At 39.8% G+C, this 24,017-nt stretch overlaps 2 protein-coding genes across 7 annotated transcripts in view; one reads left to right on the forward strand and one right to left on the reverse strand.

The window, feature by feature from the left end:
* Positions 1–479: 479 nt before the first annotated feature.
* LOC122765595 (CASP8 and FADD-like apoptosis regulator) lies at positions 480–5,267 on the reverse strand. 4 transcript variants are annotated; one of them, XM_044019953.1, is made up of 10 exons: positions 5,199–5,267; positions 4,742–5,084; positions 4,556–4,661; positions 4,311–4,449; positions 3,334–3,383; positions 3,189–3,219; positions 2,990–3,036; positions 2,819–2,897; positions 1,789–2,293; positions 480–1,691 (listed from the first exon to the last, which is right to left on the reverse strand). In XM_044019953.1, exons 2-10 carry the CDS (start codon positions 5,035–5,037, stop codon positions 1,562–1,564), a joined length of 1,383 nt encoding a protein of 460 aa, XP_043875888.1. In that variant the 5' UTR covers positions 5,038–5,084; positions 5,199–5,267; the 3' UTR covers positions 480–1,561. The 4 variants fall into 4 exon arrangements, with proteins under 4 accessions (XP_043875888.1, XP_043875886.1, XP_043875887.1 ...); XM_044019951.1 differs by having other exon boundaries at positions 3,189–3,258; XM_044019952.1 differs by having other exon boundaries at positions 3,334–3,386.
* Positions 5,268–7,088: 1,821 nt separating this feature from the next.
* LOC122761908 (protein FAM126B-like) overlaps positions 7,089–24,017 on the forward strand; it is a 42,226-nt gene continuing 25,297 nt past the window's right edge. Inside the window, exons 1-2 of one of the 3 annotated variants that reach the window (XM_044017094.1) lie at positions 7,089–7,268; positions 21,638–21,723. The gene's annotated coding sequence lies outside the window, so the exon portion shown is untranslated. Of the gene's footprint in view, positions 7,269–13,368; positions 13,419–21,637; positions 21,724–24,017 lie in introns of those variants that run through there. The other 2 variants (XM_044017108.1, XM_044017102.1) reach the window with 2 other exon arrangements.

The following is a 24,017-nucleotide window of genomic DNA, read 5'->3' on the forward strand; positions in this document are numbered from 1 at the left end:
AGGCAAATAAATATTTATTAGATCATAGAAAAAGCCAAGTAAAAAAAACAACTATACAATGTGCTACAATGGAAAAAAGTATATCTTTTTTTGGAGGTAATAAATGCAGGACCTGTCTGCATGCCTGCCAAATATATGTTCATAAAAAGGGACAGGGGGTGGAGCTGGAGGTGGAAGAGCTGAAGATGCTGAGATGTTCATTGGGACTGACCAGCATGTAAGAGAGGCAAGATTGAGAGGGTTTAGTCAAGTGCAGAAGAGGAGCAGTGATTATTATACGGGACAAAGGATGTTGAAGATGGAGCTGCCGGGAAGGAGGAAAAGAGGAAGACCACAGAGAAGGTTCACAGATGTTGTGAAGGAGGACATGAGGACAGTTGGTGGAACAGAAGAGGAGACACACAAGGGACAGGGCAAGATGGAGGCAGGTGATCCGCTGTGGCGACCCCTAATGGGAGAAGCTGAAAGAAGAAGAAATGTTCATAACATGAGTATTTACTCCAATTAGTACTAATAGTACTTGTATGTACAGTATATGCCACATTTTACAGGGGAAAAAAAGACAAGCCTAAAAAAACAAAATAAATAAAGTACAAATGCAAAATAACCAGACTTCATAGGTGGAGTTTGGGGGTGGCGTACTACTGTACGTTAAGTCCAAAAATAGGTCAAATAGAACATTTTTTGTTATGCCCTGCTTAAATATTTTAAGCAGGACGGTGAGATAAAGTGAGTGCAAGAAATAAATGTAAATTCTATTGTGTTTTGCTTCTTAATAAATACATGTGACATCACTTTGTCCTCTCTACTTTCCAAATACAATATCCAAAATATAATCCACATTGTTGGTTTAATATGTTAAATTAAACGCACCTATTTAACTCGAACCCAGCTTATGTGTTAATTATAGTGGTGAGAAACTGATTACACCTACGTGATTTGTTGTTTGACTTTATCTCAAGCTTGGCACGATTGTCTATTGCTGCATGTCAGTATCACGTCACAATAGTTGCACTGTGTACTGTCAGTTAAAAAGAATGTTTGCCCCCCCCCAGCACAAAGGTCAAACTCCGCCTATGCATCACATAGTGTTTACTTCATCACGACTTCTTTTCACATTTCTTCACAGGTTAAAATACTACACTTTGAGGTGGTAGCTGCACTATGCTATAATATTCATATTCAAAAAAGGTTAGAAATCATTTTTATCATTACTTGTCAGTGTGTTGGGTCTGATTAAATCATATTTCATGTGTCCAACATTCATTAACACGTGTATCCATTGTAAGGCATTTGTGTTGTCTGTAATTTATCATTACTGATTTATTTTGAAAATTACCCGCTATGAATTACTGTACAAAATATTCTGAATTCATATTTTCAAGATATGAAATACTAATTCCATATGAATATGCAACAGAAATGTTCCTCCATAATTTGTATAAAAAAAAAGAATGAATACAAATAAATAAAGTAGGTGTAGGTGTCTCTGTATACAAAGTGAAAAAGCTTCTGGTGGCATGCATAGTCTGACTGATTTGAATGTGACTGCACAACATCTTCATTGTAAGTAAAGGTCTTTCCTGAGAGTAAGTTTCAGGTCTAAGTGGTAGTTTGTTGCAGGATTCCTTCTGTTGTGCTCATAGATAGCCCCATTCACTTCAGTATGAATATCAACAAGCTTTGTTTTCCTGTCGGACCACAAACAAAACATCAGTTAGTAAAGTGATGATAAACAAAATGAACGAAAAACATTTCTTTAAGTGCTGTTGAGTGTTTTGCTTGTACCTCCTTTGTCCTTTGAGTAAGGCGTCTGTCAGAGCCTTCAGGTAGACGGAGTGATGATGTCCTTGCTCCAGCTGACGTTCGTCCGTCCAGCAGTGACTCCAGAACACGTCTGCATCTGTTGGGATGCATTCATTCTCTGACTGCCCATAACACCCATCTGTCTCCATATGCTCATCTCGATGGGGTTGACCGGCAGAGGGCTGGTACTGGGGGACACCGTAGGTCTGGATGAAGAACAGTTTGGGCTTGCCAGCCATCATTGGACACACATCAGCAGCGAAAAGACGTCTGATGTTGTCCAGATGTAGACCCGTGGTGTACGAGTCTACACCCAGGAGGTGGCTTGTTGTGCCGCGGCTAATGATGCAACAGATGAAGCCATCACTTTTGAGGTTCTCTCTTTGTTTGGAGATTCCTCTGAGAGTTGCGAGAGTGTCATCCACACTCAGCCACTGGTAGAGGGTCACGTGGAAATGAAGAGCTGTGAATGTCTGTTCCAACATGCCTGAGAGAACGAAAGGCAAGACGATTAATCAAGTTTTACAGCAAAAACAGCAGATTATAGTTCTCTGATCAGGGTTCAGATTCACAGTTTAAATGCACATTTATGCTTTTTAATCAAAGAAAATATGTTTCAATGGTACATGTACTTTTTGACTTGTACCTTACCTGATTATTTTCATTTTCTGCTCATTTGTACTTGTGTGTGTATATAATATACATACGTATATATAAGTCAAAAAGACCTGTTATTCAAATTTTTTTTTTTTCCATTATTACCTTTTTCCCATGAATAATCTGGCAACCAATTAGATTTATTTTGTAGCCTTTGGAGTTGGTAGCTACATGCACAAAACTACCTATACTGTAATTCAGTGCATGTAGCTTACATTACTGCTGATACCTCTTTATTTCAATGGGTTTTGAATATATGACATTTTGTGGGGGTTTTTTTTTAAATCAGAACTGTATTGGTACTTTTACATAAGGAAAAAAACATCTGAATGCAACAAAGTGTTCTGTGTCTCACCTCCATCATTACCAACACAGTCAATGATCACACAAACTCCTCTGGGATTACTGTTAAAACTGTACCAATCCACTGGACTCTGAAAAGCAGAGGAGCAAGCAAATAAATTCAATCAATAATCATATATTCGGAATAAAATATGCTGAGAAATATGAGAATCAAAAACCTCACCTGACAGCTCTGCCCTCTGTGTACAGGTATTGGTCTGTTTCCTGTGCCTAATAACAAATAGCAACGTGAATACCACTCATGCTATGAGTGACCTGGGGGCTTTCCAAATGCTTTTACTGGGTTATTCTCTTCAGACCTATGTCTATAGGCATCACAACTAGCTTTATGGTTGCTAAAAAAAAAATTGCCAACATCTTACCAATATGACGGAGCTGCTCCCGTCGTGTCTCCTGCACAGGATAAGAACTATTAGGAGTCGGAGGTGGACACTAAAGAGAAGACATTTTTCAGAAAAATTAGTTTCATGAGATTGGAAAACTACTACTTTTGTCATTCATACTCACAAAAGCCCTACACCTTTCCTGTTGAGGAGGATGCTGTGCAGGTGTCGCAACTGCTGAACACAGACAGACATTCACGTATATGTGAGTTAAAATAAGAAGAAGCATCATTTATAGTACTCTGTATTCCAGTTTATCTTCTACTCATATTTTGGTGTCTGGCCTTCGTGCTGCTGGAGTATGGGGGCTTTAAAGCTTAGGAAAAAAATTCCAAGGAACACCATCGAGTGTTTTACGGGATTAAACCAATTTGCTTCCAAGAGAAGTCGTGGAACCTTGAAGAGAACAGGTGGCTGTTTGTATGAGTAGACTGTGGTCAGTATCGGTCTGATACTGGTCAAAAATCACTGGATCGGATTAGATGAAAAAATGTAAAATCCGATACAATCCAAACATCCTGATATCCGTATCACGCTATCTTCACTATACACAGACTGTAAAAATGTAAAATAAAAATCAGCAAAAGCATTTTAGCTGAGTCATGTTTGGGCTGTTTGTTTCTTCTTTTTGGGAGAACAATATTTGTTACACAGTTGGAGAACTATGTCTTTGAAATGACTCAATGTGTTTTTAACAGCTTCATAGTTCATAAATGGTCTGAAATGACTGTAATGGACTAATATCGGTATTAGTATATACCATTATAGGAGTCTTGGACATTGCTGTGTTGGTATTGATGGTAAGAAACAGATGAATTAGAGAATACACCTTTCATCTGGAAAATTAGAAACATGCTGTCCAGGTAGCCTTAAGTTTTTGGTTTCTCCCTTAGTTTAGAGGTTTTCTGTAGAATGTGCAATAAACAGCAGTAATGCGTTTTCGGAACTCGTGGTATCGTCCTACGTCATTAACCACAGTTCCTGTTAGCAGTTCCCTATCTAAACGGCACAATGTGTGCTTTCCATGATGCATACTGTTCTCTCTATATATAAACATACAGTCCAAAAATAAACATGAGACACAAGTAAAAATGGTCTCACCTGACCCTCCCTTATAAGTCGCCACTTTTTTGGCAAGGTCGGCCCTGCCAATGTTTGATAAACATTCCTCTACAAAGTCAACTCTTTCGGGTGAAACTAAATCCAGCTTCTCAAGTTCAATGACCAAGTCCAGGAAATTCTGTCAGAGAAAGTGAGACAGGGAAGTTAACATAGTTCAGCTTTGAACATTGTATAACTCCCACACATGCAGGAATTCAAAACTAGATGTCATTCAAATGTCACACCTTTGCGTTTTCTATCTTCTCGCGAGGTATCATGTTACTTATCAGAAATGTCATACTGCTCAGATCTTCACTGGCCATTTCCTCACTTATATGAGCCATCAGTACTCTGCAGTTTGGGGAACATGGTTACGTAAATGACCACAGTGTGTGAAGCATACATTGAATAGTTTTCATCAGTAATCTCACCTGAATCTTGGCAGGACCTGTCTGTACTGAAGACTCCTCTCCACCTCAGCTCTGCTGGTTCTACACACCTTCCTCAGGATGTCTAAACGCCTCAGTTGTAACAAGAGCTCTGCCAGAAACATGGAACCGCTCTCATGGTACGTCACTTTGGTTTTCAGCATTTCCTTCGCACAAGCCATGCTGATATCCGTGTCTGGGCTTTCACACAGGTAGAAGAGACTCCTGCGTTCACTGCTGCTCAGAGCCTCTGCTATCTGGTTAATCGCCTGAAGTACGTTTAGTTCTGGCTCTGCCATGGACTTTGGTGGAGGACGGGTAACAGTGAAAATGGCCAGGATTTATACTGCGATGAAGACGTTCAAGATTTCAGACGAATACAGCAATTAGTCAATCATAAACTAACTCAGGAAAATATAAAATAGAACATAGTACTTAAATGATTGAGAAAGCACCTTACCTGACAGGCGCGAGTGTAGAGTGCTACTGCTGAGGCTGATGACGCAAGTAGAAAAATGTCCTCTGGGGAAGTACCAAAAACCAAACAAAAAACCCCCTTGAATTATTGAGACTAGGTTATCTGGTACCGAAACAAAAACGTAAAAGAACTTTTCACTAAAAGACACGTGGTAATATCCCGAGGATTTTGGGGTTCTTTTCTTTTGACCCTCCAGTAAAAGTGAAAGTGAAAGCAAAGAAGAAGGATGCGTTTAAATGACATTAGACTTTGGGACAACACTGACATAGGAAGAGGCTTAGAGCCACCTGTAAAAAAAGAAGGGAACAAGTCAATTCTGAGATTAAAATTAGAATTCAGTTCTAAGTAAGTACCCCCCTCATAATTCAGACCTTTTTTTCCTCAGAATTTCTTTATCGAATTCTGAGATTTAAATAGTATCATTCTCATTCTAACTTTTTTCCACAGAATTCTGACTTCATCTCTGAATTCCTTAGAATTCCGTTTTTTCCATAATATTATTATTATTATTATTATTGTTATTCATACATATTAATTATGATTATTCATGAAAGTAATTTTAATTTATAAAATGGTTCAAATCACTACGAAATTACAAAAAAGTACACATTTATTTGAGAGAAAACATTTTTGAATAAAAGAGGCTACTATTTACGAGGAGACTTTCTGGATAGTGACTCAATGCAGCACAGTTATACTATAATTTTTTATTAGTTATAAGCCAAAAAAAATAACCAGCAACTATAGTGATAATATATAAAGTAAAAATAACCCAGGTTTGATTTGCTGATTTTATTTGTCATGTTTTATTTGTTTATAATATTTAATAAAGTTTCTGTTAATATCATTATTATTATTGTCATTATTGAGTAATAATAATACCTTTGTGTTGCTACAAAAACATTTCATGACATTTGGTTAGTTGCTTTGTTTTGGGTGTGTCCTACCAGGTATTTGGGGGTGTTACGGAGCCACTTATGACCCTTATTCTAAAAAAATGCTTCGCAAGTTCTAATTTGCGCACCATTTTTCGTTCATTTTCACCAACGTTTAGTAGCCATCTCAAAAATATGAAAAAAAATGTAATAGGTAAAAATAAAATAGAAATAATATCTCTATATGTGGCCCTGTGATGGACTGGTCCTAAGGACTGGCCCTATGTCAGCTGAGATTGGCACAGCACCAGAACCTGTCAGCAGCAACCGGTGTGGCCTTTTTTGATTGGCAAAAAAACTCTACAGCCAGCCTATTCAAATGGTGGCCCAAAAGCAACCTCTTAGTGGCCCAACCAGTAGTCCCACAATGAGAAAATCTAGACAAACACTTTTCACTGTCCCTCAAATGTTCATAGATAAATTCCAACAGTAGCACTGACCATACATGGGTCATATGTGACAGATACAGTATGTATCTTAATTCAGAGAAACTAATGCTGTTGCTAATATTGTGCACCTTTTTGATTTTATGCACTTTGAGTTGCACTTAAATATGACAAACTGATTTATTTTATTTAAAATTTTGTGCTACAGTGCACATGTTTTGTTTAGGAGCAAAATATTATTGCTACTACCTCAGATTCTGCTCAAGGTCCTTTTTTTCCTTTTCTTTTCCTTTTTTTAATTCTTTCATAATTTGTATACAATTTTTTTAGGCCTTTTATGCATTTGCGCGGGTTTGAAATTTTAAATTCGGTTTGAAAATGTGGCACAGCTGAATTTGTAATTGAATAGCCCTGCACTACACCTACTGTTGACTGGTTAACACAGAAAGATAGTCAGTTTTCCTATGACAATGAACGCATCACGGATACTCCCCCCTGTCCTCTGCTGGCCAAAGACGCGTTCACTGAGTTCCGCTCAGTCTGGCCAATCGCGTCGCGCTGTGGTTCAGCAGCTCCATTGCAGTGTGGTGGGCTCATACGGAGGTGCTGGTTACAGAGAGGCAGCAGTTGGAGGAAACGTAATCGACCTGTGTGACCGCTCTGGACAAACACCACCCTGCTTCCCCTCAAACAGTCACCGGCTCACATTGTCATCACCAGCTCTAGTACGGGTGAGTCTTTCCTTACCTTATCACCGGCTAAACACTTAGCATCTTCCAGGTAACCGCGGTCCACGACTGCTGGTGAGTTGGATCATCCTCGTAACTGTTGTGTTGATACGGATGTAAACCCACGGTAAGGAAGCACCAGCAGTTGTGGGAACAGATGCCCGGGCTGCGGCGTAGAAAGCCAGGCAGCCAGCAGTCAGTCAGTCAGTCAGTCAGTCATGTCGGCCTGGTCACGACTGGTGAGAAACGCGGAGGATGAGGATGATCAGCAGCGGCTGGCTGTCTCGAGCAGACGCGCTAACCATAGGTAGCTAACGTTGACGTCCAGGTTTTGAGCTTTCGTGGCAGTGCAGTGAGCAGCGCGTTAGCTAGTGGTTAATGTGCTAGTGGTTAAATAACTGGGCTGCGTAGAAACATCCAGAGAAAATTCGCTGTTTTGCTCGTTTAAGTTTTTTTGGGGGGGTGACAGATGTCCCCTCAGTCACCACACATTTATCGTCATAAAATAATTTAATAATGTTCTTTCACTGAGAGAGAGTTGAACAGAAGGAAAGCGCTGCGGCTTGTTTGTGCGAGGGTTTTATTTTGAAAATTGAGAGCGGAAATTTAAATACTCTACACTTGCTGGTAGTACTGCTGTGTACTTCTTCTCTGTGGATTATTGGGAGAACCATTGTACATCCAGCTAGTAGTCTGAATGGCTGGTTTCTCACTTTGTAAGGTAAAAATAAATTGTGTTTAAAAATGTATTACAATGTGGGTTAATCGGTGTTTCCCAAACTTTCTACATGGGAAATGTTGTTCTACTGTATATAGCAGGGTATGTGATCAGAGTGGAATTGAGGAATAAAACAAATAACAGCAACAAACTTTGTATAAATAATGATAAGAGTCATCTACTAGTGTCTGAAGTATATGTCAGGAAAAGGAGCATAATGATAGAGAAAATTACCTTACTGGGAATAAATCTGCCTCCTGTAAAAATCTGTCTTTGCTCAGCCTTTTTACACCACTATATTTTAACACTGGGTATAATGGTGTTCCTCTGAGAATTCAATATGTTCTCAGTTGGTAAAATACTTCACAAATGCAACAAGCCCGTTTTGACATGACAGCACAGCTGTGAACTCATCATTGATTTAATAATTATTTACACCTGTGATTGTCCTACTTTCAACCTGTCAAAATGGCTGCTGTCAAAGAGCCAATTTGACATAGTGAACAGGATATTTGCTTGTTTTGTGTATTGTGTAAATAAATCATAATTACACTTTGCTTAGTAGGCCTGCTTGCCTTTACGTTTTGTGCCCCAGTCCCCTCTACAAGAGTAGAACACACCATGCATATGTGGTGCAGCCTTCTGTCAATATTTGAGTTTTGTCTGTATTTTTGTAAAAACTTCATATCTTAGCACTTGTTTGTTGTGCAAAGCTGCATTCTGTTCTTTAACTTGATTTTTGTGTTTCGTCCTAATAAAAATACAAAAAATATGTACCATACTGAACCGTTCCACTCGATGGAAACACGGCTTACGTTTTATTCTCAGCTAGCCTGAAGGGGCCAGACATTGGCATATTTTGAATTATTTTTAATTTGAGGAGTAATATATCATCATCCCATCATCATTTCTGTGTTTTAGCAGCTGCTGCATGGCGATTTAAGTAAACACAATCACACATGTATGAACACAAGTAACGTTAGGTATAGAATAGAATAGAATAGAATAGAATAGAATAGAAATACTTTATTCATCCCCAAGGGGAAATTGTTTTAACATAGCAGCAATACAAACAAATATTATAACAGTGGGAAAAAAATAGTGCAATAATAAAGGAGTGGCATAATGGAGTGCAATGTCATACTGTATGTCATGTGTTTTTTAGAATTACAGAGAGTTATTGTAAGTTTTGATGGCTGATGGCAGGAATGACTTACTGAATCTGTCCTTGTGACAGCGGAGCTGTCTGAATCTCTTGGAGAATGTGCTGTCCTGGGCCTGGAGGATGTGGTGGAGAGGATGATCAGGGTTATCCATGATGGAAGAAACGTATAACTTGTGCAAAACTCTTATTTTTATTGTTAAATCACTTTTTAGACACCTCAAGCCTTCATCCTGATGTTACTTAAACTTTTCACCCAGTACTTTTCTTCACCGTCACTGTTTTCTATTATAATGCTCTCACCTGAACCAGATTTGGCCAAAGACATACTCTCACTCTTTACCTATGCAATAAGCATTTTTGATAAATTGTAAATGGACAGATCACTCAATTGCTTGAGGCTAGAGCTGCAACTAACCATCATTTCATTTTAAGTTCAGTGATTTGATGAACTGATCATCACAACTCTATTCTGGGGTGGGGTAGCTCAGTGGTTAAGACCGGTACCTTGTGTGCTAAAGACATCATGGTTGCAAGTTCAACTCCACCCCTGGCAGGTTGTACTCAATTCCCTTGTAAGTCGCTTTGGATAAAAGCGTCCACTAAATGACATGTAATGTAATGTATTCTAGAGCAGTTATTCACTGCTAAATGTAGCCAACAAACAAAACGACCTACAATGGCAATATGTCATATAAATTCTGTTTAGCCAGATATATTGGTCTGGTTGCTTCGTAATCTATTTTAAGATGAGACTGCTTTTTTGTGAAAGAATCAGTTAAGTAAGAGACAGCTACTTGGACCAAGTGGGCATGATATGTCATCAACCCGCTAAATAATGGCATAAGGGGCAAATGTGTAGAGCTGCAGATAATGTCATGCCATCTGCTGCTCATCCTCAATCACCATTCCTCTCTTCTCCTGCCCAGCCCAGTCTCTGCCACTGTGTGTTTTGGGACTAAACCATTATCAGAGCGCTGGTCTATTTTAGACAGAACCTCCATTTATGTACTTGATACGTCTCTTCTCTAGGAGTTAAGTTCCTTTTTTTTGCTTGTTGTAACAAACGCCCTCATGAGCGGACGAAACAGCAGGAGGTAAAAACAGTAATCGTGCACTAGCCTATAGTGTTGTTAAGAGGTCAAAGGAGTGGATGTGAATAACTCTTTGTGCTTGTGTCTGAACAGGCTCATCTGTGCAACACTGTTGTTTGTTGGGCACACACCTGCAGCAGTTGTAAACTTATTAAGACAGCGTTGAACCAAAACAAATATAACCGTAACTGTCTGGAGCCCTAGACTTTGTTGCCTCCCTCCCACCTATGGAGATGCACACGCCTAGGGGATCAAAGCTGTAATTAGCCTGCCATGGATTAGCAGTGAGGACTATTTTCCACTGTACTGGCTCCCACTGAGCCAGAGGATCACACAAGCAGCCAGCCCTCTGCCCTTCCTCTTCTTCCAATAGAAAAAAAGAACATTAAACTGTGTTGTTTGTTGTTGTCCTCCTGAGGCCAGCCAAAATGAGAAACTTTCCAGTTTTTCCTGGGGAGTTTAGGCATAGCGTCTTTCAAACTCAATGTGGTGTTATGCCTTGTTTGTGGTTATTCAACATCCATACTGGTTTCTTACAAAAAAAAAAACCCCAAGTGGAGTCATTCTAGCCATGTCACGTGAGGACAGACTTGAGAATTGGTTAGATATGCATTTGGCATGTAGAGAGAGCTGTGATGCTGCGGACTGCACTGCCAGGTTTGAGGTTTGTCTGTGTGTTGGCTGTCTACATGATGACCCCCACCCACCCACTGAATGCCTTGTCACATCAGCCATACAAGAATTCATACCGTTCCTCTGAGGGCTACAAAAAGACGGAGTGGTACGGTTCTGGTAATCAGTGCATTCAAAACTGACTGAAAAAAACGTTTGGGAATTGCAAAGTATGACCTCCAAACTCATGGTGGTATTACTGCACAGGCAATTCTGTAAAAAGTGAAGGCTGGAAAATGACTGACGTGTCCTGACAGTGGCTTCATTTAGGAAGACATCAATGATTGTTAATCATAGTGTTGGACTGAACTGAACACCAATGGCTGGCAAACACCAGCATCACAATGTCCCCTGACAGCTGGCTCCACCACCCCACACAAATGTTGTAGTCTCTGTTATTACATAGAAAAATACATGCATTATGTATAATTTATTAGGAGTCATGTCCTAATCAAGATTTATGGTCCCTACCTGAGACTTCATATTGAGTATGCCGAAAGTGTTTCTTAACCCACTCTTAATTTACAGTGATTAAATCCACAATATGTGACGCAGTGAAACAACACAGCTGCAGACTAGTTACTCTCACACACTGCGTTTTTATGAGCTTCGTCTTGCAAATACTGAAAGTCATGGCTAAAATATATCAATCAACCAATCAGTCAATCAATCACTACGCTTGATTTATTGTGATTTAGGAATAAAAGTTGATTTTGGTCGATCCCTGACAGTGATGTGAAGTGAAATGCTAGAACGTCTACTCTGTCTATTACTTAGTTGGAACCGCAGAACGATTGGTGAAAATTGAAAAGGTTTGTCGTTGTTCCCTGCTGTACTGTATGATTGGTTGATTTAAGGATGCCACATACTTTCACCTCCTACAGTTCATTTCAGGAGTGCCCTTTTTGACACCCTCCATTATTATTAAAATGCTGTGCTGGCAGACCCAGTTGTTAACCTTTAATCCACATTTCTGTGCTGGACACAGTGAATGGAATAGTCATTGCAGATTTTTCAATGTATGCTATGGTCTTAATGTTCAAATAATTTTAATTGAAAAGGTTTCATGTGTATGTGTCACAATTATGAATTGTAATTCTAATTCTAATCATAAAATGCAGTGTGCACTAACAAAAAAAAACTATATTTGGTGTGACCACCTTTTGCCTTTTAAAACAACATCAGTTCTTCTCAGTACAACTTGGCAGGTAGGTTGTTCCAAACATCTTGGAGCTCTCACAGCAGATCATCGGTGGATGTAGGCTGTTTTACAGCCTTCTGTCTCGTCATGTAATCCCAGACAACTGGATGATGTCGCGATCAGGGCTCTGTGCGGCCCTTATCAACACTCCCAGAACTCCTCTTTTTTATGCTGAAGACAGTCCTTAATGACATTGGCTATATGTTCGGGGTCATTTGGGGCCAATCAGATACTTCCCCGGTGGCACCCAAATCCCCAACTCCATTTTGAAGAAGTGCTGCAACAAATTTGAAAGGAATCTCTGTCATGCTTCTTGGCTGACTGTAGACAGTCATTATTGCACTGCTCTCTAGCCCTTTAGCAAACAAACTGCCTCCTGCTACAGCCAAATATTTTTTGGACTGATCAATCCAGAGCACCTTCTGTCATTTCCTGCCCCTGTTCTAATGTTTTTGCGCATAGTTGAGTGTCTTGGCCTTGTTTTCATGTCAGAGGTATGGCTTTTTTTATTCTTCCATGAAAACCACTTCTGGCCAGACTTCTCTGGACAGCAGATGGGTGTATCTGGGCCTCAAAGATTTCTGCCAGTTCTGGGCTAAAGTTATTGCTGGACCTCTCCAGATTTCTAAGGGAAGTAAGCTTAGTCATGTCCTTCATCTTCCACAGTAAGGCCTTGTTTAGACTGCAGCCCAAATCGGCAAAACAATCCACATAACCATTTGCGACAGAAACAGGCACAGATCTCTGTCCATTTTTATTTTGTTTAGACTATTTGTTTTCCCCCTACAACTTTTTTTTGCATTTACTTTGCTCAATGAAGAAAATGTATATCTACATCTGCACTTTGGTCAACAGTGTTAAAAAGAAATAAATTGGATTAGATCTGCTGCGACATGCATAAGCAAAATATTATTTTAATTTCACTACAAAGTAGACTAAACCTGACTTATATACGTATATATTGATATCAGTTATCGGCCCAAGCACTCCCAATATATCGGCATATCAGCAAAAAGTGGTGCATTCCTAGTAGTTGCATATCATGCAGGTACATTACATTATATTGCATAGTAAGGTGCAATAGTGGTAGATTCATACGTGATATTTCAAGAAGTAATTTCTGCCAAAAAAAAGGTATGATCTTTCTGTAATATATGCTACCAGTTTGTAAGGGAAGACTTTTCCTCACAAAAACTCTTGGTTCCATTTAGTGATTTGACCAGATGGCTCATTCCACAACGGCATCTGAAACACTTGAACAGAAGGAAACCCCACATCCTGCTGTTGACCTCAACACCGTTAACTTGTGAGTAAAAGGGCTCTGAACTTTCACCCCATTCTACTGGGTGTGAGAGTGTGTGTGTTTCCAGGGGAAACGCAACCTCTGCCTGTATCATTAATGTGGTAGACTTGTCAGCATTTAAGCCAAGATAATACTGGAGGTCATTTTTTTCCCTCCTTCTTTACCTTGCCTTCACTCAGCTCCTTGCTCTCCTGCTCTGTTTGCTGGTCACGATCTAGTGCTTGTCTGAAGTTGAAAGGATGCCAAAGCCTGGTTGATTCCAAATGCTTTTGAGTTATTGCCAGTTATTTGTTGTTGTCACATGGTGAAAAAGCCGGGGAAGGAAAGTAGAGGTTTTTGTTGAGGCAAGCAGTGAAAGATATTAATTGGAGAATGATGTACCTGTAAACACTAAGTGTGTTCCCTTACATAAGGTGTAGTTTATAATACTGCCAGTGTTCTCAGCATTGTTTGGGGGCTAGAGGAAGGAGGATTTTTTTGAGCCAATGACAATTCTGTAGTGTATAAACAGCCATAATCCTAAAAGCAACATTTTGTTTTAGGTGTTTAAAAATACTGGGAGAGAGTGATTGTTTGGCAAGGGAACGTCTGGCTTGGGCTCCATGGCTAATGCTTATTAACTTGGCTGCTGTTGATATCAGAACTCTGCTATCATCATCCAGCTTGTATAATGTCTTTGCATCTGCAGTGCAATAGATGGAGCTAAAATGAAGCCCACCACATTGCTTTTTTCTTTTGGGGGAGAAACAATTTAATTGTGAGAGGAAAGATGAGAGGTCATGCTTTTTGGCTTGGTTTTCTTGGTATTCAGCGATTTTGCTGTCCACTCAGCAGCAATAGTGGCTATGTAGTAATCCACCCCCTCCTCAGTTTTTTTCCTTATGCTGCTCACATGCTCATACTGGCTGTGGTCTTAGCCGTATGGGCAATCCAGTGGTCTTAGCATGTCACAAACATCCAAGGTGGCCCATTGTTAGAAGACTGCTGATCGGCTTATATGGCAGTACAGCAATTTCCTCACAATTTCCATTCCTCTCATTTTAAATGGCTTACACACACACTTGGCTTACACACACACACACACACCACAGAGATATGTCTCTGCACAAAGTCTGAGCAGCTGTCTGTGGAATTAGCGGTCATGTGTCTGTAGTTTAAACTTTCGGTGCACTTTGACTGCTTCCTGTTCTTGCTTTTGTGTTGCACCGTTTATTGGGCACCACTTTTCATTAATCATTGCTGTCATATGTGCCTGAAGGACGGACACCGTTTTGAGAATGTTCACAGGTAAAGTGAGACCTGCTGATATTGTGCTGGGTTCTGCCTGCCACCTGAGGAAGGAAAGTGCTGACTTTTGCCTCACAAATATGTACAGATTATGTTTAACTTAAGAAATATTTCACTGTGCTTAGCCATGCCCGTTTATGCTAAGCCCATTTTTTGTACCAGCTTGTCATCTGCCATGCTGTTAGCTCATGAAGAATTGTCTTTCAGACAAGAATAGAGATAAACTGTAATTTCAGCACAGCAATTACAGTAATCAACACATTTTTTGTGTTTTTTCGTGATCTCTACAAATTGGTATTGCAGTACAGTCGTTGAACACCATACTTTGTTGGACAATCAGAAGACTTGCCTTCGCGATGGTTGTGTCCAAGGAAGTATTTGCACTTGTCCCTGCACAAAAACCTGTTACTGATGTGCTGTGTTAAATGTGATATGTCTCAGAATAGTGTATATAATGTAAGTGTTCATCCTGGATTTGGATACACGCAACATTTGCATTCAAAGCATTTGCATGCCTCTGTTTGAGGCAGCAGAGAGGAAGGAGGTGGGATAGTCTTGGCATTCACCTGCGCTGCTGTGTGTTTTGACTCACCCTGTCTAATTGGTGGAACCCTGTGTGCGTGTGTGTGTGTATGTGTACTTAGTTACAATGTGTGCCCAGCCCAACGTGCGGTCCTGCAGCTGCAGCAGAGCTAATTTTAGCCCAGGATGTGCGTATGCCACAGTTGTCCTATCCTAGCCTACAGGAGATGGAGAGAAAGAGGGAGATATAGAAAGCAATTTTTCACCGTCTCCTTTTCCTCAGCACCTTTCTTTCTTTCTCTCTCTCTCTCTCTCTCATATGCATGCATGCACTCACACACACACACACACACACAGATGCTCTTTGTGTGGACACTCATAGACATAATGCATATCCTAGTCCCTTACCCTAACCTGAACCATCACAACTAAATGCCTAACCCTAAACATTACCCTAACCTAAGCCTAATTCTAACCCTAAAACCAGTACTTAATCCTCAAAAGGCCTGTTAAAGTTGTGTGGACCGGCCAAAATGTCCTCACAAGGTCAAAACATCGTCACTTGTTTGGCAATTGGTCCAAACACACACCATTGCTTTAAGTATGTTTTTCTGACCATACAGTTTTTTTGTGTCTGTCCATGTGTCCTACAGGCACTATTGACTCTAGTCTCTCTTGTTGACCTTTACTCACCAAAGTCCTGTTAGTTGGCTTCTCAGTGAGGTGTATACTGTTCTTGTCTGCCTCTCTTCATATACCGTATATATGTAGGGATGTTAATGATTAACCAATAGTGGATTGTGTGCGGTCACAAATTTAATCAATCAAAATGTGTTAATGAATTAACCAACAGTGTTATTTCTCTGGCCTCACATACTCTGTTGTTGTGACTTGTACCTGCAGAGTGCTTACATCAAGTAAAGCACTAATGTTGTTGCAATCTTGTTATGTTTACAACAAGATTACAGCAGACTGGTTTAGTATGGTGAGGTATTAGCGTTATGCCCTCTACCCTGGGAAAGTGGATATGTGTTCTTGTATTTCTTACCTCTTAACTACCTTGTCTGGCATAAATAAATACTGATAGTGTCATGACCAGTGGTCCTCATGGGGACCAAAACTTGCTCCTAATGAGGCCAAATGAAGTGAATCGTGGTTAGGTTAAGTTGAGAGATAGGTATTAACTGGTTGTGGTTAAGGTTTAGGGATAAGGCTTTGGTTAGGCTGTCCAAATGAATTTAAGTCAATGAGAGTCCTTAAATAGATAGCTGTACGAGAATGTGTGTGTGTGTGTGTGTGTGTGTTTTCCCTCCTGACTCTGTCAGATGTCTTGGACGAATACTTTAATTAGTGTCCCAATTTTGCCTTGCTGTTTTCGAATGTGCAGCTTTTTATAGACGGTGTGGGCTAAATTACATTAGTCATCTTTAATGTAGTTCACTATAATACTGTAGAAATCAGGTAAACTCATTAAAATATTCATAGTTTAAGATCAATAAATACGGTCACAAGCTCTGACAGTGGTCTTGGTCTTACCCCATATTGTTGTAAACCTTACTTTCAAGCATCTCAACACATATATATATATATATATATATATAGTTTAATCACATGGTCATAACTTAAATGGAATCAATTCAGAACATACAGCCTATTAACACGACTCAATAATTTGAACAAAACTCTAATCCCTCCTGGTCTGTATTTGAACCACTAGTCCTCTGACCTTCTTTTTGAAGAGGTTAAAAGTAAAGGTGGAATAAAGGGATACCGTATTTCCATGCTGTCATCATTGCATATTTACTGTGTCATGGTCATGTCGGCCAAACTTGAAGGAGAAAGGATAGCAACAGAAGTGGCACAAGCAGAACAGGGACAGACCTTGCTCAAGTTCAATAATTCATGGCTCACTAAGTTGAGCTGACCTTGAAAAATCTCCAATGTTGGACTTTTGAAACCTGGCACTTCTCATCTGGGGCAGAGAGAAGTTGAGACGGACAGACACAAACACACATGCATAGAACATGTACACCCCTGCTTGTTTGTTTTATTTCATTTTGTCTTAATTATTCATGATGCAAACGTTGTCTTATGCCACCTACGGCACATGTCGCTCTCAAAAAGAGCAATGAATGTCATCACTGTAGTTGACTTGTGCGTCAAAATGCAGGAATCTCATAACCCTGTCATATTCTGGCACCACACTGTATTTGTATTTGTATTCACACTGAACTTCCCGAGCATGGCCTGATCTATGATGTGATAATGTGGGGATCAACTTTCCAGATGATCTACTGCAGCAACAGGGATACATGGTGCCTCGTGCCAAAACACTGTGACATTGCTGCTCTCGAAAATGTCAACAGGCTCCTTCAATCACTCTATGACCTCACTGATGTGCTGGCCTTGGAAAAAGCGCATCACGCTCATAGGAAGTGGAATACTCGTGAAGCTGCAGAGATGGGGAAAGTAATGGGGGAAGAGTCGAAGCTTTGTAAAAACCTAGATGACAAAGTTAAGGCAGGAGAAGGAAGCAGCGACAACACAAGATCTAAGAGGAAATTTGCCTGGGTTGCTCCAGCTTTTCTTTTCATCTAGTCCAAAGAAGGTCACTTCAGGAAATGAAAACTCCTCAGAGCGGTGTTGGAGGTGAATATGTTCTTTCCCACCTTCAGCACTTCAAACCGATTTTGATCACAATTCAGGTAGAGCTGCCAGTTGAATATGAACTTCAGCTTAATATGTAAAGTGACATTTTAGTGGCAGTGGAGATTTGAGAAAGTGTTGGTGTGGTCATAGAGCTACAATTTTCCTTTGCCTTGACAGATGACGTGGACTGGTGTTTGAAAACTCTTTCAGTTCAGTGTAGAGTTGAAACGATTAATCGATCAATCAATTATTAATCGATTACTAAATTAATCGACAACTATTTTGATAATCGAATAATCGGTTTGAAGCGTTTCTCATGATTAAAACAAGATTTCCGATTGTTTAAGATTCTTAAATATGAATATTTTCTTCATTTCTTTGCTCTGGATAACAAAGAAATCATTAAAAGTCATTTTTTTAAGGTTTTCTGATATTCTGAACACCAAACGATTAATCGATTATGAAAATAATCAATAGTTGCAGCTCTAGTTCAGTGTGTGTTTCCTTTTCATCTCATTGCCACTATGGCGACGATGAAGGTAGTTCCAGACTACCACTCAAATGAAGTTCATGCAGATGCAAAAACAACAACATGGGAACATGGGAAATTTTTTCCCTAATAGAAGTAGTAAAAGTTCAATGTTGTTTGTTTTATACTGACAGTAAGGGTTGTTTTTACTGTCACCCCTTCCCTGGGTGTAGCCATGGTTAGTATTGGTTATCTGTACTTTGTGGAGCTGTAACCCTGTTTGTTTACACAGCTTTAATGAGTTACTTAGTCACAGATACTCCCATGATTCATTCCCCTGTACTGAATGATGTGTATTATGAGGAGCATGGGAGAGCCTCCCATTGAGTACACTGTAGAAATAGGACACTGGCTACTGAGGGGATAGATTTTAGGCTTGAGTTGCTTGGCATTCTTTCTGTGATAATGTGTCACCTCTAGTGGCATAAAAATCAGTTGTATTGTAGCTTGCCACCTGATGAAATCCTCAGATAAGCTCCACTTAAAGAGACTTGCAAATGCCGGTGGCTATACTGTAGGGTAAAGGCAGTCAGTGTTGGATTGACAGTGTGCTTTCCGCCATATGCCAACTTCATTTGCATGCGTCTATTGTTTGTTTAATGGGTGACACAGCATGTCAATAAGCATGCTGCAGCTGTTGTTTTTTGCTTGATGTCCTGGCAGCAGCTGACATAGGAAAGAATCGGCTAAGGGTGTCCTTGAGTAAGAGTTAGGGCAGTCACTTGTTTTCTAAGAATTTGATGCCAGTGTTTTAATGTCCGTGATGCCCAGAGGAGGCAAGCCAGTGACAATATCATATTTGCTGTGTGCAGTGCTAAGAATAAGCATACACTTTGCATTAAGTGCGTGTCATCTCATACTGCTACTGAGTGTGTGATTGGTTGGTTTGTGAAAAGTGTCTCGGAGACTTTCTGTGCTAATAAAATTACCACTCGCTTTAATATTTATGACAGTTTGTGTTTGTTGTGGAGGGGAATCCTCCGCGTTTGAATCTCTCCTCAAATCCCCAGAGGGACACGCTGTGTGTTAACGACTGTGTTTTGAACCACTACACACACAAAAAAAAAAAGAATTGCTCGTTGACCTTGTTGCAGTGTTCATCTGTATGTCATTGTGAATTGGGGTTTGAAGTGTCATAAACAGGATGGGTTGGCACTCTCCTAATCCCTTGTGAGCTCCTCCACAGGACAATGAGCAGGTCCGGTCGAGAGGAAAAACAGCCGTGCTACTAAAGTTTGTTCACTGTTATTTTCTCGGCCTCATTAGGTGTTTTTAACATAATAAGCCAACAGTGATGGACGGCTGGAGAGAACGGTAGTTGTTACTGCATGCAAAAGGATACAAAGAGGGGAGTAACTGCATTGTTTTCCTTTTGGTAAAGTTTCTTTTCTATTCTCTGTCTTAAGCTGTTGTTAAATGTGTAATAGGTCTTATTCTCATAGAACTTTTACATCAATACTATAGTTTGGCTTTGTCACAGTTAAGTCATTGTTATGTCATACCATATGATTTGAGGCACCAACAAAATATTGTGCAGTCCACTGCAGTTGAAATAATGTTGCTCTATTGTACTTGACTGGTATTTGAAAAGTCCTCAGAGTCTTTATGGCTTCATTTAATTCTTGCTTTCTCTGTTCTTTTACACTTTTTCTCCCCAGAATCAGCACAAGTCATAGACAGTGGGACAGAATTATACACAACATTTTACTGTAAAAAAAACAAGTAAAGAAAAGTGTGTCTTTAAAAAGCAGTTATGGATGTTCTTTTCGGGGAAATAAGTTTAAGAATCACGTTTTTAAGAATATTAATAGATAATAGTGAACTAAACACAGGGAATATACAACAGTAGGGATGAGTCAATCACATACTCGGTATTGATGTCGGTCCAATACTGGCCAAAATAACTGGATCAGATATCAGAAAGTGCCATGCATAAACCTTGAATATGATAGAAGTTCTTAACTGAACTCGGGCATTGAGCTTTAAAGAGAAATGTTTATCGCCACCATCATGTGACAAGGACGTGGACAATTGCTACAAATGTCTGCCTTGCCAAGCGACGGCTGGTTATGGGTTGGTTGTAAATGCACCAGCACAGATTGTGATATCGATGTCTCATTATATGCAAAAAAAACAGTATCAAACCAAAAAACATATGAACTTTTCAATATTGCCACACAACAAGAGAGCCAACATAAACTGTATGGACAAATATCCAAGTCTGCATGAGAGATACTACAATTTCTGCCATGTGGAGTTTAATGCCATTTGTGGTTTTATCTAGTTGAAAAATATGACGGATATTTCCCTTTCAAGCCTTATTTATTCATTTCTGGGTTTTTTTTGGCTTTGATGAGTCACTGAGTGTACTGGCAACGGAAAATAAACATCTTCTTAACAGCTTCCCGTAGATAAAGACCGTATGCGCATCATTCTAGACAGATGGGACTTAAAGCATGATGATTGACTCCACACTTAATGATAAACTGCTAATTTAAGGGCCCTTCAGATAAAACACTAGGTTGTGTTGGAATGGCATCAGCGCCGAGTGGCCCTCTCTCTCTACTGCGACTTGCTGTGTGTGTCACTGAAGCCTTGATTCATTCTGCCACATGCAGTAAATGCTATGGGTGTGGATCCTCAGGATGCTTTTTTTGCAGGCAAGGACAACAAGTTGGCCAGCTGACTGTTGCTATGCAACAATGGGGAACTTGTAAATGTATTCCTTGTGCCAGCATGACTCAAAATACCCTTAAAATAAAGTATATAAAAGGAAAGAAATACACTTTAAGTGAAAAAGCCGATGTTTGTTTGTGTTGCATGTCTATCTCTGAAATAATCATGCATCTCTATGGGAGGGTCACACTGTTGTAGCAACCATGTGTTGGTGGTTTATGAGCTTCTATCTTGTCAGCTGCTTTGTTCATTGTCTTGACTGACTGTTTCCCACATATGCTGTTTGCTTGCCAACAGTCTCCAACCAAAGTAGGTTCAAAACCATTCTTTAAAAACTGTTAATTTTCGAAGCACAGATCTTTACATTTGCTACAATAACGGTCTCTTGTTCGTCCACGTTATCCTTACTGTGTGACCAGAGTAAAGACGAAGACAATAAACTGGCACCGACATGTCCTGCGCATGAATTATGAATATACTTTTAAGTCATTCTTATATTTTCCAGTCACTGTGCAAACCATAATGGTCTCACTGATGATTTTTTTTCCTGTTTTTGCAGGTGATCCCTCAGTGAGTGACAAATGTGCGACACAGCAGAGAACCATTTGCCTCTCCCAGTGGACATCTGAGTTGTGGCACACTGAGGTAAATACAAGGCATCAATGATTTCCTTTTAAAACTGGCTCATATTTTGTATTTTAATGGCACTAAGTCTTAGTCATTAGTGACAGTCTTTTTTGAATGTCCATTTATAGACAGACACTGTCATTTTCGCTTTTAAGCTTTTATTTTACAGTTAGGCTGTTAATGTGTATTGTTGACAGTAGCTCAGGTAAAAATTCCATTTTAAAATGTGTTCTGCAGAAAAATAAAAGAAGACATTTGTTGTTGGTGCACATTTGCCATAGCCTGAAAGTCAAATGTCTATAGTTCCCTTGGTAACTGATATGTCAATCTTGCCAGTGGTGAATATCTTTTCTTTAAGTCTTTGACAGTATGACAAGCCGGCGGGGAAATGAATGAGTCAGCCTTTTCGTGAAGAGTTGAACAAGCTTACCAAGTGGGTGCCTTTCATTTCACAGATTGAAAAGCTTTCGCTCTTGCGTAGCCTCATCGGCTCAGAGCAGAGAAAACTAGTCTCCGTCTTCTCCTCCCAACAGCAAATCAGATACTTTACTTTATTTTACTCCTTAAAATCACTAAGCTTTCTTGGCTGCACAAGGAGCCAAAACTATTGATTCATTTTGGTGTGAAATACTGGAGTGCTGCTGGACTGTTGCAGGGTAGAGTGACCGTGCGAGTTTAAAGTTTGAACGTAAATCCCGAGCTGTAAATGAGAAGCCAGCAGTCTGTTACATAAGTTTAATACATTTAGAGCCAAAAGTTGTTTTGTAAATAAAGTCGGTTGTGTGTATTATGCATTATGTATGACTACCTATTTATTTGCCTGTGTTCTGGTACCATTTTTTTGGCTTGTCTGTCTGTCGCCCTTAATCTCCCTCTCTCTGTAATGATTGAATATCACAAACTGTCGGACGTTAATGCCACCGTGCCTTCGGTGTCCAGTCTTGTGAATGCAGTGCATCAGGAAACACCTGGAGGGAGCTTCTTGTGGTTCGTACATTTATTTGGACTCGAGGATGAACTGTCATGAAGTTGGTGGACAACTGAGATGTTGCAAGAATGTTCTGGGCCATAATGTATGTGTTGATTATGACAGAAATCCCTTTGTTTTTACTGTTGGTAAAGGTGACATTAAAACACACATGTAACCAGACGTTCCTTAGAGATAGGCAGATGATTGTGGTCTATGAGCTGTGATTTGCGAGAAGCAAGTAAGATTAGATACGGGTGTGTCAACATTTTGGCTGACTGTAGGAGAGAGCTTTCGGAATGTGCACATGTTCGCACTTTGACTTTGTTTGCTGATTTCAGAAAGGAACAGTGTGTGAATAAGTAGGGGTTGTTGCTAAATCTGACACAATCTGTGTGTGCATATTCCAAGTTTTGCACACGCAGCACTCGAAACTTGGCAGTTTTATATGCTTTTATTTCCTCACTTTGCAAAGAGCTGTCGACGGAGTCTCGGTGGTCTGAGAGAACAGTGCAGCTGTCACCTTGCACGTGTCACATATAGTTAACCGAGGACTCTGACCCAGATGCAGCTTCGCCGAGTTAATTTACAACACTTTTCTGTGACAACAGGAGGAACACAAGCCAGTGAACTGAATGATCACTGCTCATAATATAGTGTGTTTTGTGTTGGGACAGATGTTTTCTTTTCAAGATTTCTTATCATAATGAACTACCATGACAGACTGACATATGTACATTACGTGTGTGTAGGGCTGTATAGTATAATCTTATCACAAAATACTGTAGTGCGATATAATGCTAGGTTTTCTCTGGACTCATGAAAAGTTTTCTTTTGAGATGTTTGCACTTCTCAAATGAGTGACAATACACTGTAAGTCAAAATATCGATTTCGTGACATATCATCGTCCTTCCTCTTCCAATAAAATAATCCATACACCAGGGCTAATGTCGATATTTTATCTCTCTAAAGTACACAAATGAACGAGGGAAACTCGGGGGGGGAGTTACCTGGCTGAATAAGAGGGAGTTTACAGCGGGATAACGGCAGAGAAGATGCTCCTTCTACATTCAATACATCAACTTTATGCACTTTGTTGTGGAAAAAATAGAGAAATCCTGCACTTTTCACAGACATTTTGTTTTCTTCAGTTCGACAGATATCATGATGTATCCATACACAATTGATTATCACAAAATCGTTGCATCGTGATATTATTGGTATCTTGGACCATGTATCTGGTATCGTATCGTCAGGTACCCTGTGATTCCCCCCAATGTCTATGATCTGTATTACATGCTCAAAATACAGATATTTCCTTTAATTTCACATAAATACCTGTCT

Source organism: Solea senegalensis, linkage group LG2, assembly GCF_019176455.1.
Source record: "Solea senegalensis isolate Sse05_10M linkage group LG2, IFAPA_SoseM_1, whole genome shotgun sequence".
Lineage (NCBI taxonomy): Eukaryota > Metazoa > Chordata > Actinopteri > Pleuronectiformes > Soleidae > Solea > Solea senegalensis.

Coding starts and splice junctions, on each gene's coding strand:
- LOC122765595 (XM_044019950.1), bottom strand. CDS start 5,037: ATGGCAGAGCCAGAACTAAACGTACTTCAGGCGATTAACCAGATAGCA. Junction 2,294..2,818: donor CTGTGTTGGTAATGATGGAG/GTGAGACACAGA, acceptor TCGTTCTCTCAG/GCATGTTGGAACAGACATTC. Junction 1,692..1,788: donor TTACTCAAAGGACAAAGGAG/GTACAAGCAAAA, acceptor GTGGTCCGACAG/GAAAACAAAGCTTGTTGATA.